Genomic DNA, 15,556 nt, shown 5'->3' on the forward strand with positions numbered 1-15,556 from the left:
CACTCGCTGGCAGTGATATTTTGCGCTGCCGCAGCACCTGAACAGGTAACAGTTCTTGATCATTGAAAATACAATGCACTATTTCCAGGAGAATCAAAAAGTGTCTATTAAGCACACTGTATTTAATTTTTCTTTTACAATGACAGCAATGCAGTGGCATTCAGACACCTCTTATAGCTGCAGTGATTTTTAAAGCTGCAAAAGCCTTCTTTTGGCCTCCTCGGCCAAGCCAATTGTATTGGGTTGCCAGTGTGTCTGTGATGAGGTGACGCATTATTCTCCTGACCGCGTCCCCAGCATTCATCCCACCAAGTGCTGTAAGGTGTGTTGTCTACAGATAAGAACAGAAATGTACAGATGTATATAGATTTTATACAGTTAAGAACAAAATTATTCATACCCCTGGCAAATATTAATTTAATGTTGATTTTCTCTCGACCAATATGTTTGTTCTGACTGAAAATGAAACTGCCACATGTCAAAAGGTTGCTTGACAATGTGGTAGAAACATGGAAATAGAAGCATTTTCATCTTTTTTTTTACATATGTATGAATTTTGTGTCCAAAATTATTCATACCTTTTTTTAGATAATGACTGGAAAGCCTTGTTTGGCTGTATGTTTTGGATCATTGTGTGGTTTAATGGCCCGATGCCGCCTATTGGGACGGGTTTCTCGGCAGACTGCCTGATTTTTTTTCCTCCAAAAATCTTACTGTAGCCCCTTGTTTTAGTGTTACCATTTACTTTGAGAAGGTCACCAGGTCCCATTGTCTGGAAAAAAACACCCCAAGCTAATACATTTCTATAATAGCTATTCTGCACTGTGGATATGGTGTTTTGATGGTTGACATTTGCAGCACATCCCAAAATGGACCACTTGGTCATCATGGATGCTGATCATGGATCACTCTTCTTAAAATGCACAACTCTGCTTAACCTTTTATAAGGACACACCTGAACAAAGAATATAGCTTTTGCTTGATTTTTAAATGGTTATGAACTAGGTTTCCAGACTAGATCTCCCTGAAATAAGATCTAGGTGGGCGGGGCTAGGCTAGCTGTCTAGAATCATTGTGAAGACATTGAGAGGCTTGGTATGTATTATGAGAACCATTTTGAGAGCTGTGATGACAAATACACATGCTTCCAGTGATTATTTAAAAAGGGTATGAATAATTTTGGACATGCCATTTTTCATAAAAATGTTCAAAAAATATGAAAACTGATTCTACCACATTATCTTACAACATTTAGCCATGTAGAAGTGTCATTTTCAAACATATTGGTCAAGAGAAAATTAACATTAAATCAATATTTGCCAGGGGTATGAATACTTTTGTTCTTAACTGTATAGAATGTGTACTGTTGACAAAACATAATGCAGTTGGTTCCAAAGTATTCAACCAACGTGAAATTTTTCACCATGTTGTGGTCATCAATGTAGTCAAATACATACCATAGCTTTCTCCTGTGCTTTCTCTAATAACACATTCTCCACTCTCCTCAGATGTTCTTGTGTCTGAATTGGGAATGTGAATTCCTCTGGTAGAGAGGGCGCTGCTTGTGCTGGCTGCTTCTTAGCCAGGGCCTGGAGAAGGAGGGTGTTCTGGCGCACTTGCGCCTTTATCTCCTCCAAGGCCCTGAAAATTAGCTGGTCACGCTCTATAGGTAAGAAAGGTTTAATAGAAAAACAGAAACATTTCACATTGCTTTAGAAAGTGTTGTGACTTAAATGATTATGTTACACAAATGATATCATCAGTCATGTTGCAGACCAGCAAAATGTTTTGTACCGAATGTGTTTGTCACAGGCTGTGAGTAGGAGGTAGTGGGAGCACTCAAGACCGATGAAAACACCGGTGGTGGCTGGAGTACAGGCTGGAGTACAGGTAGCTGTTTGGAGGAGCCTGGTTTCGCAGGTGGTTTCACTGGTTGTTTCGCTGGTTGTTTTGCTGGTTGCTGGTTGGCGATGGAATGGCGTGGCTGAGGTAGAGCTTCAAACTGCTCCACCACTTTGGCAGAGGGCCTGCAGTATGACAACAGGACAACACCACAGGTATTAAAACATCAGTGAATCTTAGACTTTTGTTAATTTGTGTACTGTACGGTTCTTACATTCTAGGCCTTCTGAAACTTTCATCCTCAGAAGTGAGGGAGTCTTTCTTGGTGGCCCTCACCAGTTTCTTCCTGGCCGCTTCATAAGAATCTGTATTTGAGGGAAACATTTGTTAAACAAGGAACCATATTGCAGCATGTATAGAAATGAAATGAAGTTGCATTATGATGAATCATGTTATCTCTCTCTCTCTCTCTCTCTCTCTCTCTCTCTCTCTCTCTCTCTCTTTCTTTCTCTCTGTGTTTGTTTACAGGAGGGTCTCACCATATTTCTTCAGTACCCTGACAAAGAACTCCCCCCATGTCTCATCAGGATCCTCCTGATTCTGGACAGCCACCTTACCCCGTTGCATACTTTTGTATGGTGGCCAGAACGACACTTTTTGGTCGACACTCAGCCAGCTTGTGGGCACCACTTCAACCTCATTCTTTTCCGTAAATAGTACAATTGCGAACATGATCTGTAAACTGAAATGATGAACAGATGAACTTAGCTTTAACTAACTAAATTATTTATTTATTTATTTATTTATTTATTTATTTATTACTAACTAACTCATTTATTTATTTATTTATTTATTTATTATGTATGGTTCAGTCGGTATATTGCAAAGCCATGTTTGACAGGCATTGCAACCATTTTGGCATCAATGGTTTTCTCTGACAAAGCCACCACCTCTACAGACAGTCCTTGAACAAAAGCAATATTCAAATTGAGGGAGTCAACTGGGGATGTGAAAAACGACTGTCTGTTTAAAAATTTCCGTCCCAAAAACTGTGTGCAGCCATCAGCATTGAACATTTTTTCAATTCTGAATATGCTGTGCCCACTCAAAACTATGTTGTTAGGCGCATGGACTGATAAAAAGAATTTGGGACAGGTGTAGTGAGAGAGTAGACTGTGCAACACTGGACTGACATTGACTGACTGACTGACACTGCTGTTTAGTTTTTGTTCAGCGATGCGTTTTACAATTTGCTGCAAAGGTTGGTTTGGCTTTCTGATCTTTCTTTTCAGTTGATGCAGAAAGTTTTCGAAAGGAAAGGCAGAAATTCTCTGCAAGGGGCCAAATTTTCTGACATCGTCTGCCAGGTGGATTAAGCTATGGACATTGTACACAATGAAATCGCCATAAATCACAGAGAAGTTTTGGACAAAGACTCTGATCACCTTCTCGGCGTAATCACAGTATGTTTTTGACAGCTGTGGGCTGCATAGAATGGTTATGCCCACATGCAGAAGGAGGAAGTGATCGTACATAACATCAGGCAGTTCGTTTTTGAGAGCAATGGGACCCGTATACAAAAGAAATGTCCGAAATTCAGTTGCTTTCCAACGGTCCACCTCTGTTAGGGATCTCCCTCTTCTATTGAACTCTTTTGGCAAGCTTTTTCCAAGTTCCACTATTTTTTGTGATATTGATGTTATTGTTCGGTTGCCAATTCTTGTGGGTAGTGGGCCTCGCATCCACAACCAAATGAGCTTTCTCACTACTCCCAAACACACTAAGTGCATGTAATCGAGCACAAATTGGGAGACCATGCCAATGTTGATGTCAGTGAGGGGACTTTCACCATCCTTGTGGTGATCACTTTGTAATTTGGCCTTAAAGCTCTCGTCTGTACGTGGTGCCGCCATTGTCTCAGGGAAGTTTAATCTGTTATTGCACCAAACACCCTCCTGAACACACCTCTCGCAGCCGTAATACGAATTATGATATTTTATGTTTTTGAGGAATGCTCTTGCTGGTGCATCGCATACAAAGGCCGAAATGATTATTTTGTGATTTTGTTGGTACATAACACCACTTGAGGAGATGACTGACATCTCCTCCACAAAATCGGAGAGATACTCTGCCAAATTTGATGGTTTTTTAAACCCAGAGTATAATGCCACAACGAAGGGAATTTGGTCTGGGTCTTCTTCAATTAATGCCAATATTGGCCAGAATTGGTTATTGCTACTTTTAAAAAGTGGCATGCCATCAATATTGATTTGCAGGTGGAGTGTTTGAGCGATTGTTAGGGTGGGACTGTCCTGCATCCTCACCAATACACCTTTAGCTAATCCAAAATAGTGCATGGAGCCCCCTGCTTTTTCTTCCACCTCTATGCTTTTAGGAGTTGACAAAAGTGTCCGACCATCTTTTGGGAGATCTGCATCGGGCAGGTGTTTGTTAAGGACAGCAAGAAGACTTGAAAGATGGCTGATTGGTGTGTTTGTTTCCACTGCCCACGCCTTTAAATCGTCACGTAATTTAATGTTGTCATATTCCTCATCAGGACTGTCAATGTCAATGTCAAAGTCCTCGTCTTGCATACAGTAATCGATATTTTGGATTTCCTCCAGACCACAGGTGGCGCTTATGTCCTCTAAACTAGAGCTAGTACTAACGTTACACCAGTCTCCTCCATCACAGCTGTCTAACGTTTCCGTCCCTGACATGTAGGAGTCGGAGCCATGGTCGGAGCAGTCGGAGTCGTGAGTAACGCTAACTTTTTCCACATTAAGTGATTGTAGCATAGAGACAATGGCCTCTGTATTTTTTTTTGTATGCCGTCTTAAAGACCTTTTTGATAGCAATTTGTTGCTCTCTGCCATTATTGTGACAGACAATAGCGTAAAGTTTACTAGATAACTGTTAGCATCAAGCAAGCTATAGCAGCTAGCGATATAGCTAACGTTAACGTAACCGTTTTCAGCTAACTTTAGCGAGCGAATCCGACTAACGCTAATTTACACAGTTATCGTTCTTGGTTTATGGTGTTGCGGTCTTGAAAGTGACCTTATAACCACTACTTTACCTGAATGTTGACCAAAACACCACAGTGTCTAATGTTAGACCAAAGTCTGTCGTTGGCGATCCCAGGTGAATTGAAAATCAGTTGATTTCAGTTAACTTTTATTCATACGCGCGCAGGTGTGTGTGTTACATCATAAGCACGAGAGCAACCTATATGTTCTATATTGTTGATGAACACAGTGGACCTTTTAACCTGTAATGTGTAGTGTAGCCTACAGTTTTTTTCTCCTACTCTCTCTGTGTGTGTGTGTGTGTGTGTGTGTGTGTGCTTTCAGACTCTGGAAAAATGTACTTATGAGGGCTTTATTTCCTTGAAGGTAACTATATTACACCCCCAGACACACACACATCAGTAGTCCTATGAGCTATGAGATGTCAGATTGTGTGTGTTGACACTGGAGGCACACTCACCTGTCTTATGTTCTTCAATGGAGGCTGAGGATGATGAAGACACTGTCTGTATGCTTGGAGTTGTGAGGGGAATTCTTGTAAACATGCACTACCAAAGTTTTAGCCTGATGAGCCAGACCTCACATCTTGATGTAGGACCATTCGCAGTGCTCAGTCCAAGGGGCGGGATAAACGGTTGTCTTTCAAATTCCCTCTGCACGCAATAGGATAGTGCTACAACCATGCATTTTCCCACCAGCGGAGCTAGTTGTTCAAACTTTTGCCAATTTAAACAAAGCTTAACTCGTGTCACGCTGTTCGCCAGCAGCAGCATCCATCTTCTTTGTTTTCAAGTAGCAGGGAATTCACGCAGAACAGTCGCAACTATGCCATCATTATGTTAAGTCCGCTTACTGATTCTATACACGATGTGATTGGCCTGACTGAAGTTGAATTTTTCCAACTCGCAAGCCAACGGAGAGTTGCTAGACTACCCTGGCAGCAAATTACATCACCTTGGCCGCTAGGGTGCGTCTAGATTTCTAGGCTACCAAAGTTTGGGATCACTTAGAAATTTCCATTCCAATCCATTATAGACAAAATACCAGCTGAGATCAATTACATTGTTTTTTTGTTTTTTTAATCAGTGCAACAGTTTTCAGGTTACACAGTATGCGCTTACATAATTGCAAAAGTGTTCTCTACTATTGTAGAAAGAAATGTCTTATCTCTAATGCAATATTTACATTGCCCATTATCAGCAACCATTCATCCAATGTTCCAAAGGCACATTCTGTTTACTAATATATAATTTCTCTGTTTCAGTAGCATCTGTTTCCTGTTACCAGCGTAACACAACACAGACTGTTTTTCTGCCGTGTATTCAGGGCACAGGCAGCTAGCGGATAGTGAGGCGATGTTTTAGCTTAGAAACTGCGTGACATGTCAACAACGTTTGTATTTACTTGTCACAGCCTGGCATACTGTGTTCATTATTCCATACATCTGATGTGTAGGCTAACTGCTGAACTATGAGGTCCGACAAGGGACCAGGGCTATAGGCTACAGTCAGGGCTACCCTGCTGAAAAAAAACAGCCTGACCAGCTTAAGGTGGTTTGCTGGTTGACCAGCTTGTTTGACCACCCTATGATGGTTGACCTGCTAGACCAGCAAAACTCATGCGACAACATAGCTTCGGCTGGTTTACCCAGCTTGCGATGGTAATTCAGCTGGTTTTGCTTGTCGTATCATCTCAAGTCATTTTAGCTGGTGTTGCCGGTCTACATTGCTGATTTATCTGGCCATGCCAGGTTATGTTGGTCATTCTAGTAAACCAGTATGACCGCCTTACACACACAGTATGCACTTACATAATTGCAAAACTGTTCTCTACTGTTGTAGAAAGAAATGGCTTATTTTTAATGCAATATCTACATTGCCCATTATCAGCAACCATTTATCCAATGTTCTAAAAGCACACTCTGTTTACTAATCTAATATCATTTCTCTGTTTCAGAAGCATCCATTTCCTGTTGTTACCAGCACCATGCCATGTATGTCGCTCTGCATTATCCACATGTACACTGACCAATCACTGACTTGTTTCTTGCTGGGCATTTTTTATAACAGTGATAAACATTAAAAACATGAAAAGCATGAATATTTCTTTCAAACAACACAACTTGTGGTGAAGTCAGAGTATGCTTCCAATCAATCATTACACAACAGTGAAAAAAGTTCAAAATATAGTTTTCAATATAGATCGACAGATAGATACTTTATTGATCCCCAAGGGGAAATTCAATTCAATAAGAACCTAGACAAGATAAATTCATATATTGAAATTGGTCAATTGTTATTTCCATTGAATATTTTTATTTAAGTACACCAAGTAAGTACAGAAACCACTGTAAATGTGCCTTTGGCCTATTTGATCCATGCTTGCAAATACACACACCTTCAGCTGTGTTGCTGTGTGTGTGTGTTAGAGGGTGATTGACTAAATAGCACCACTGTACATTGTAAAATGAGTGTGACAAACATGTAATGCAACTTTTTTGTTTGTTTTTAAAATCCATGCTATCTATTTCTCTGTCTAATGTATATTTTTTTGTTTCTATCTGGTCCATTCAGGTGCTCTCTGCAGCTCAGAATGAGATTGGCTGGGACTTAATGGCACGCTACTGGGAAAGTGATTACTCACTCATGAGTGAAATAGTGATCTCGTATACTGTGAAATGCCAGTATTAAATAAATGATGGGCTTGTAAACATTGGGTTTGTGTCATGGTTTTCAGCAACAAACATACTTTACATGAAACTGTAAGATGACATTCACTTAAATTGTGAGTTATTAGGGGGAAGGCTGAAATCATTTGACAAATTAACTTTGTCTAATACAAAGATTTACTTGTTTGTATTAGGTGTAATTGCAGTGGCACATTATGATACACATTTAAATAATGCCCAGTCAGACATAAGGAATTTTCTATCAGAAAAACTTTATTGGACCATGGCAGTCATATTTTATGGTGAGGTCACGGGCAACTCCAACTGAAATATCTGATGTTACATGATTAGTGCTTGGATCTCATCTAGCCTATAACCAGAAAGTTGGACATCAGTTCCACCATGAATAGCCTAACTGCTTAACAGTTATACCCATTAGAGTGGAACTTCTAATGGGTGAGCTATAGTATACTTTTTGTTGGAGTTGCGATAGCTTGACCTATTTGGGAAATGCACTCTTTTTCAGTGACTTCTGTGGGTATACTTAGTTACTTATTGGTCATAGGAATAAGTTGGCTACTGCTTTTCTTGATTGCATGTGGGAAAACAAATATCCTAGTCTTACAAACAGAAGCAGGTATGTATAATCTACACACCTATGGCTGAAAAAGTTAAGGTTCATTTAGCAAATGTTATTTTGTAGTATTAAAAAAGATTGTTTTATAATTTATCACGTAATTAGCACGTTTAAGATAATCACTGCAGTTGCAAACAGCCGGTCGGTGGACTGCCGTTGGCGTGACTGTGTTTCAACGTTGTAAATCCTCTTGTTTTAAGAGGTCTTACAAACTTCTAAAATTATCTCACAAATGCAATAAATAATAATAATAAATAATAAAACCCGAAATCTTGCGTTGTTGACATTCGCTGCAGTTGCAGCCAGTCGGTGGACTGCCGTTGGCGTGACTGTGTTTCAACGTTGTAGATCGATCCTCTAAATATTTTTGTTTGACGCAGCTTGTCGCAGAACAATCCAACATTCTATAAACCAACATTCTATATACAATTGCTTGAGGCGCTGCGGTTGTTGTGACATTGTTTCAACGTTGAAATTCCACCTCCGACACTGCCAACCAATGGCAACGTTGTGACAACGTGTGCTTGCTATCTGGGTAGGTTGACCATTATGCTTTACCTTAACATACGGTCGTGTATGCTAGGTTTTGCTTATGAGTTACCGTCATAGACAGTAAGGTGGACTGAGCTTCTTATCCAAACAATACGGTTATCTCCCTACGGCGCGAAAGAGAGATTACTGTACGTCAAAGCTAGCTTCCCTCCCACCGAACAAGCTAACCATTCTTCTTACGGGTAACCAACGTTACGGACAAGGTAGTGGAGTCTGTTTTGCCTTTGTAGTGTTTATGTGGATTACACAGAAGCTACAATATTGGCACAGGATATATGTTATATGAAGTTATGGTATTTCAAAAAAATCCTAGAATGAATGGGCTTCTATGGGAGTTAGCAGAGAGGTGGTCCCTCCAGCCTACGTCGATTCTTCTACTTCCGGGAATTCGCCTGCCCCCTTGGCTAAGACTCCCGCGATATTTTAAGGTCATGTGACATGGTGTCACGGTGGTAAGTCCCTCCCCGGCTGACAGAAGTCGGACAGATTGTCTAACCAAGCTTTGCGTCCATCCCAGTATGCATTGTGTTCAACCCAGGATGCATCACATCAAGTCAGATCTGCACAGATCTGCCTCAAGTCGAACACGTCTAATGTCTAATAAGGGGAGAACCCATAGACAGTAAAAGGGAGAACCGCCACTCTCGGGAAACTTCCGGTTTCTGAACTGGTTGCAGTTCCTTTTCTGGTTCCACATGAGGGCGCTCACAAATAAGTGCAGAATGAATGGAGGCCTATGGAGCTGTACCCCTCAAATCCACTTTTCTCGGGATATAATTTTTTGCTCAGAAATTCGAATGTTGCAGTCAAAAGAGGGGGCAGAGAAAATACAAACCGCTGAGTATTATATTTTTTGAGTCACTTATTTGTTCTAAAAAGCCTTTCAAATGTGTCAATGACGTCATTCATTAGCAGAAAGCTAGTGTTGTTGGCAACAACGACCCAACCTGTAAGAAATCGAAAGGACGTGACTACTCGTTCATTCAACTTTTGACCTATAATCCATATTGAGCTTGCAGAAACCACAATCAAATCTTCAATTTCTCAACGACAACCAGGTGAAAGAGACAAATGTAGCCGTCTAGCTCCATAGACCCCCATTGTTTTTGCACTTATTCGTTATCACCCCTAGCGGAACTGCAACATATTGCAGGTACAATGGAGTTAATAGGGAGTGATCCGGCTCTCCGTTAACGGGCTCTGGCTGGAAGGAGCTCGTGACTCACGCATAGGGACTCACAGCAGATATTGCGCGAAAGAGAGAAGCTGTTGCGTGAATGACGTGTGTAGCCATGCGCATAGGCACCATTATTCAAGACGTTTCAGACTGCGCTGTGTTGCGCATATGTGTTGAGAACATAGACTGGTTGAGGGTACCAGCAGGAGGCGGCAAAGTCTCTGTTTTGACCACATTTTGGACTAGTTGGTTGTAGAATGAAATTGTGGGACAGCCCTCATCGCTCAACCTTACAGGGTTTTCCGTCCTTGGCTACATGCCTGCAGACAGATATAGAACTCACAGATTGTGCTATATTCTCTCCACAAAGGTCCTCAGTTAATAGTTTAAATATGATCATTTAACCTCTTCAGGAACACCGGTGCGTATGCATTATTAGCCTACTCTGAGTCCTTAGATAATGAACACAAAGCCCATAGAGCTCTAATGTGTGTGTAGGTCAATGATTGAAAGACTAGTTTTGATAGACGTATTGGACACTTATTGGAGTTATAACAAAGGATAATTTATTGACTGGATTAAAACAAACATTATTACAACAAAATCCCTTCTTTCTCCAACCATTTAGTTCCAGCAAATTATCACCATAATGACAAGAATGGCCCTGAATCAGTTGTATGCAGAGAAGAGTTCATTCTTTCACATTACTTTACTTCAGACTCTCATTTGCATGTGTGACTGGTATACAGGCACACCTAAGATGTTGTCCTATTACAAGAAGAAAAACCATGAAAAAGGTGCAACATTTGCAACATTTAAAACTCAATAACAGTTGCTGTACATCCCAGTGCAGTTGACATTCTCACTTATTATTCAGATTACAATATTTCACAAAGGCAGTAGAAGATTAGACAACTACTTTCCAGTGTGGTCTCATAACACTAATATCACAATTAAATAGTATTATCTTTTTTACTTTTGTTTGGAAAGACTGTATGTATAACTCTTAATTGAACTAAGTCCCTGTCAGGTGCATAACTCTTCATGTATGCATAGTGTAATGACATACATGAATCCAAAATATACAGTCAACACTATTTGATCATGAGTTTAAAAAATAGTTATTGCTTTAGACTGAAATGACTGTAAAATAACATATGCAGAATGAACAGAACATAATACCAGTAATTTAAAATACCTCACAGGTCTTAGGAGTGTCTGGAGTATAACACTGCAGGTCCTTTATCGAAAAAAGACAGTAAAGATGAAAAATGTATGAAGTCATGCAATTCCCTTTCATCCCATGCATAAATAAAGGTCACTTTGAACAATCGCTCATAGAAAATGTACAAAGGCTTAGGAGTGCTCCAATTCAACATAAATGTGACATTTACACTGATATAGAACTATGTGAGACATTACTTTGGCAGCAATGAAGGTATAACTGGCACATTTAAAGATTAATCAGTTTTTCCTCTTTTAAAAAATAAATTAAATGGTAAAAAGGAAAATTGTCCACAAATGAGTCATGAGACAAGGTAAAGCTAAATTAAGACACAGATGAGGTATTTACAAACATCAGCAGAAAATTATATCCATTAATCAAAATAAAAAACTACTTGCTCCATACTGGATTAGGGATACTGGCACAGTAACTTCAGAAATGAAGTTTTCTGACAAATTGTTTCAGTATTATACTTACTGTGGAATTTAGGGAACACAGCAGAAGTACACAATGTGCTGACAGCATCTTCTTGGCCATTTCTTGTGTACTTCATTTATCTTTTCAAGTTTCAAAGAGAAAACACCTCATAGTTTGACAGGAGTGTCGTCACAAATAAAGGTCTGGCTTATCAACTGGTGACGATGGAATAGCAAAAACAACAAGAAAATAATTAAACAGTAGTTAATGCACTGTTTAGCCTGCCCACTCAAAATATGCTATTTCATCTAGATCTACAGGGTAGTCAGTAAGATGCATGGGACCCTTCATGTTGTCATAGTGCTCCCCCTTGTAGCTTCTCCATTTGCCAGCAGGAAGGTAGATATCCCTCTCCTGTTTTCCCGGCTCCAGCACAGGTGCCACCATGAAGTCATCCCCAATGAGGAACTGAGAGTCTATCTTGTACGCTGCCTCGTCCTCTGAGGCGATCCACCAGAGAGGGCGGATGATTGGGTCTCCGGTGTGCAGCACCTCCCCGGCCAGCTCCAGCACTCGTGGGGCCACCAGGGTCTCGTGGAGCGCGGTGAACTTCCGCGCAATCTCCACCACCTCGTCGTCGTACGCCCAAGGCGGGATGGAGAACTGCATGGACGGCATGAAGGCTGACAGCTCCAGCCAGCGGATGTAGAGCTCACGGTCAGGCAGCCCCGTGGACCCTAGAGTCCCGTTCGGATTACCACCAATCATGTCTGGCAAAATGAACTGATAGCCTAGGATGCTAATGGTCAAGACGGTAGGAATGATGGATTTGAGACCCAGGTCGTAACCCCACACAGAGTCCCGATCAATAAGCCTGAAGAAACAGGAGATGTTCTGGGACTGGTAGCCAGACCGAAGTTCGGCACGGTCGTTGTATGGAATGGCCATTTCTGTGTAGCGGCGGGTAAAGGTGCTGGGGTCATGCAAGGGTGCGTAGGTGCTAAACTGCTTTGGCAGGTAGTTGGTTTCCCCGGCATCGAATTTGAATGAGGCAACCCCATACTTGGTTTTAAGGGCTCGGAGATGGGAAGCAAACCATTCACGGGCCTCTGGGTTGGTGAAGTCCAGGATGCCCCCGATACCGTTCCACCAGCGGACTAAGGCAGGGAGCTGTCCGCTGGGCTCTCGGACAAACAGCTCCCTCTTCACTCCGACATCAAAGTTGGTGGATTCGTAGTTAATGAAGGGATGGGTCCACAGAGAGACATGGAAACCATCGTCCTTCAGACTCTGAAACATGGTTGAGACGTTGGGAAACTTCTCCGGGTCAAACTCGAACTCGCCGTAACTGCTGGTGTAGCGGTCGTCGAGTTCCAGTTGGCTGCAGTTGAAGCCGTGCTTCTGGATGTCTGACGCGTACTTCAGGATCTTCTCCTGGTCCACTGCGCTCTTGTTCAAGGCCCACGTGGACCAAATTGGCTGGCGGAACACCGCCTCGGACGGAACCTTGTTGGGTTTGTTGAAGTACCGCCGGACCATGTACTTGTGTATGGAGGTGACATCGCGGCCAACACACACACGATAGCTCAGTTCGGCGTGTGCCCCCTCTCTGGGTAGTGCTTTGTAAGGGCTGTCATTATACCGAGCCTGGAAGCGAAGAATCTTCTCCTCGTCATCCCAGCCAAGGTGAAAAGGCACAGAGTCATTAATCTTTATGGCTGTGGCGTTGGCTGAGAGCCAGTAGCGCTCCAGAATGCTACCGAAGTCCTGGCGGTTGGAGTACACGTCTCCGGTGATGAAAGGTTTGGGGGCTTCCTGGCCTTCCACGGACATGGGCCAATGCTGGACGGCTCGCTCCGCACCTCCATACCAGTGGGAGCCGTTGTAGGACATGGCATGCTCCACGGAGCGGCCCTCCTCCAGCTCCTCCCAGCGCACCCGGTAGCACATCACCGTGTCCTTTGGCCTGACGGTCTGGACAAAGAAGTTCAGTTTCCCTGTGTCTGACTGGTCGCAGCGAAGTATTCCGCCCTCCTTAGAACATGAGTCCAGATCAAGAGATCCCGACCTAAAAGGAAACAGAACGTACAGTATGAACAGTGATACATGTGAACCAACTCATAACTGACTGGTAATACAATATACAAGATACTTCCGCTAACAAAGTAACACAGCAAATACCAGCACAGACCTGAAAAACATTCTGAAGATGATGTCACCCTCTTGATTGCGGATAATGAACCCATCCTTCTTTAGGTATAGTAATTCAGCTTTGAGGATCTCTGCTCTGCGCAGAGAAGCACTGTAGTAGCACCATGCTACTATGGCTGACATCACTAACACCACTCCCAGGATAATTGCAAATAACATTGGACGGCCTTGTCGACCCCATTTCTTCTGCTTTGGGGGCTTAGTGAAGGGACCAGGGTACAGATCCCCTACAGTTCCCTGTACTATTTGATACATAATGAGGACAGAAAAGGGACTTAAAAATATACTATTTCATTTAAGAGACTATGTAGTGTTGGTGAGTGAGGTTCCCGTTGGACAATAACATGTTTCTGCAACCAAAAAGATGATGGTGAAATCGTTTTCGTCTCTTAATGAACTCTGAAATCTGAAAAAGAGGAAGTAATAACATGAGTAACCTCATTCCAAAACCTGTGTTATATCATTTCTGCAATTGATCAATCATTTCTGCAGATTTTTACAAATCTAACAGAGCCTGCACTCGTGTGTGTCCCGTTATGCCTCACACATGAGTTATGCCATAACCAGAGTGTGAAACTGTTCCAGTGATTTTAAGCAATTTGTGGTATTGAGATATGGGCTAGGACAAGGAAAAGACAGGTTTACTTAGAATCTAAATTGGTGTAAATTAGCAAGTACAAATCTACCAAACTGCAGAATAGCTGTTAACACGTCATAGCAAATAATGGTCTCTAGAGTCTAGACTCTGAGCTAGACAATGATTTCACAGCGAAAACCGACCAGGATCGTACTTACAGTTTCATGTTACATAGGCCTACCCGGTAATCATGTTTAAGGCAAAGCAAACAATTCCATGACAATATTGAGTCTGGCTAATGTCTTCCAGCACCACAACAACAAACTGTTGAAACCGTTTATTCTATTTGAAGGGTTTTACCACAGAGACAGAGATTTATTCTCAATTAGAAATAACTTTTTAAACAACCTCGCAATATGTAACCAAGCACCCTTTACAAAAAAGTTCAAACATTTCTGCAAATCTACTGAGAAGTAATTTCTCCCAATGTAGCATGTAGGCCTATGCCCAGTGGCTTGTTACGAGACCACACAAACAAACAGGGTCACTGTAATGGCAACAAGATCGATCGATACTCTCAACTCTGATGATTGTTGTTGATCGGCAGTAATATTTCGCAACGTTTGCCCTGGAACAGTGGCAAAATGAACAGTAAGCTACAATATAACGACCAACCAGGTTTCTGACGTATCAACTCTCGCTGAAATTGAAACTGTAAAGTTAGTTTAGATCGCCACCAACCTCTAACAAAAACACACAGGCAGACACTTGACATCAAGGGCAAAGGAACTTGCACGACCACTTCTTAATTTCTCACAAAACTCACTCACTACACCACTATCATACAATCACACCATGCAGAGCAAATTATGGAAAGTAGACTTAAACCAAGACAATCAACAGGTTTTCTCACTCACCAACAACAAGCCAAAGATCACAAATGTAGGCTATGCCTTGCTTTCTTTTGGCAACTCACTTAGAAAGTGATCACGTGTTCCACACGTTGAAGGCGGTACTTGGTCCATGTCGTAGGCTGTATGCTGATTGCTCCAAAAGCCTGTCAATCAGAAGGGCCCACAGACGTAATATTTAAATCAGCACTGTAATGTCGTAGATAAATGTGAAATCTCTATAGGCATCGGTAAGCACTTCAGATAGAAAAAGAATTTCTAAATAAACTTAACATTTAAATTAGAGTCTAGGCTTATCTCAAAAAGTGAT

The 15,556-nt window shown here is 41.7% G+C and overlaps 1 protein-coding gene across 1 annotated transcript; it reads right to left on the reverse strand.

Annotated features, from left to right (window-relative positions):
• Positions 1-11,659: 11,659 nt before the first annotated feature.
• LOC143105943 (myogenesis-regulating glycosidase-like) lies at positions 11,660-15,313 on the reverse strand. Its single transcript, XM_076270086.1, has 3 exons — positions 15,253-15,313; positions 13,739-14,164; positions 11,660-13,615 (listed from the first exon to the last, which is right to left on the reverse strand). Exons 2-3 carry the CDS (start codon positions 14,011-14,013, stop codon positions 11,824-11,826), a joined length of 2,067 nt encoding a protein of 688 aa, XP_076126201.1. The 5' UTR covers positions 14,014-14,164; positions 15,253-15,313; the 3' UTR covers positions 11,660-11,823.
• Between the last annotated feature and the right edge of the window lie 243 nt (positions 15,314-15,556).

This window comes from Alosa pseudoharengus, unplaced genomic scaffold (assembly GCF_046254945.1).
Source record: "Alosa pseudoharengus isolate Yale_2024_CS ecotype anadromous, Long Island Sound unplaced genomic scaffold, YU_APseudo_1.1 YU_APseudo_1.1_scf_6, whole genome shotgun sequence".
Classification (NCBI taxonomy): domain Eukaryota; kingdom Metazoa; phylum Chordata; class Actinopteri; order Clupeiformes; family Clupeidae; genus Alosa; species Alosa pseudoharengus.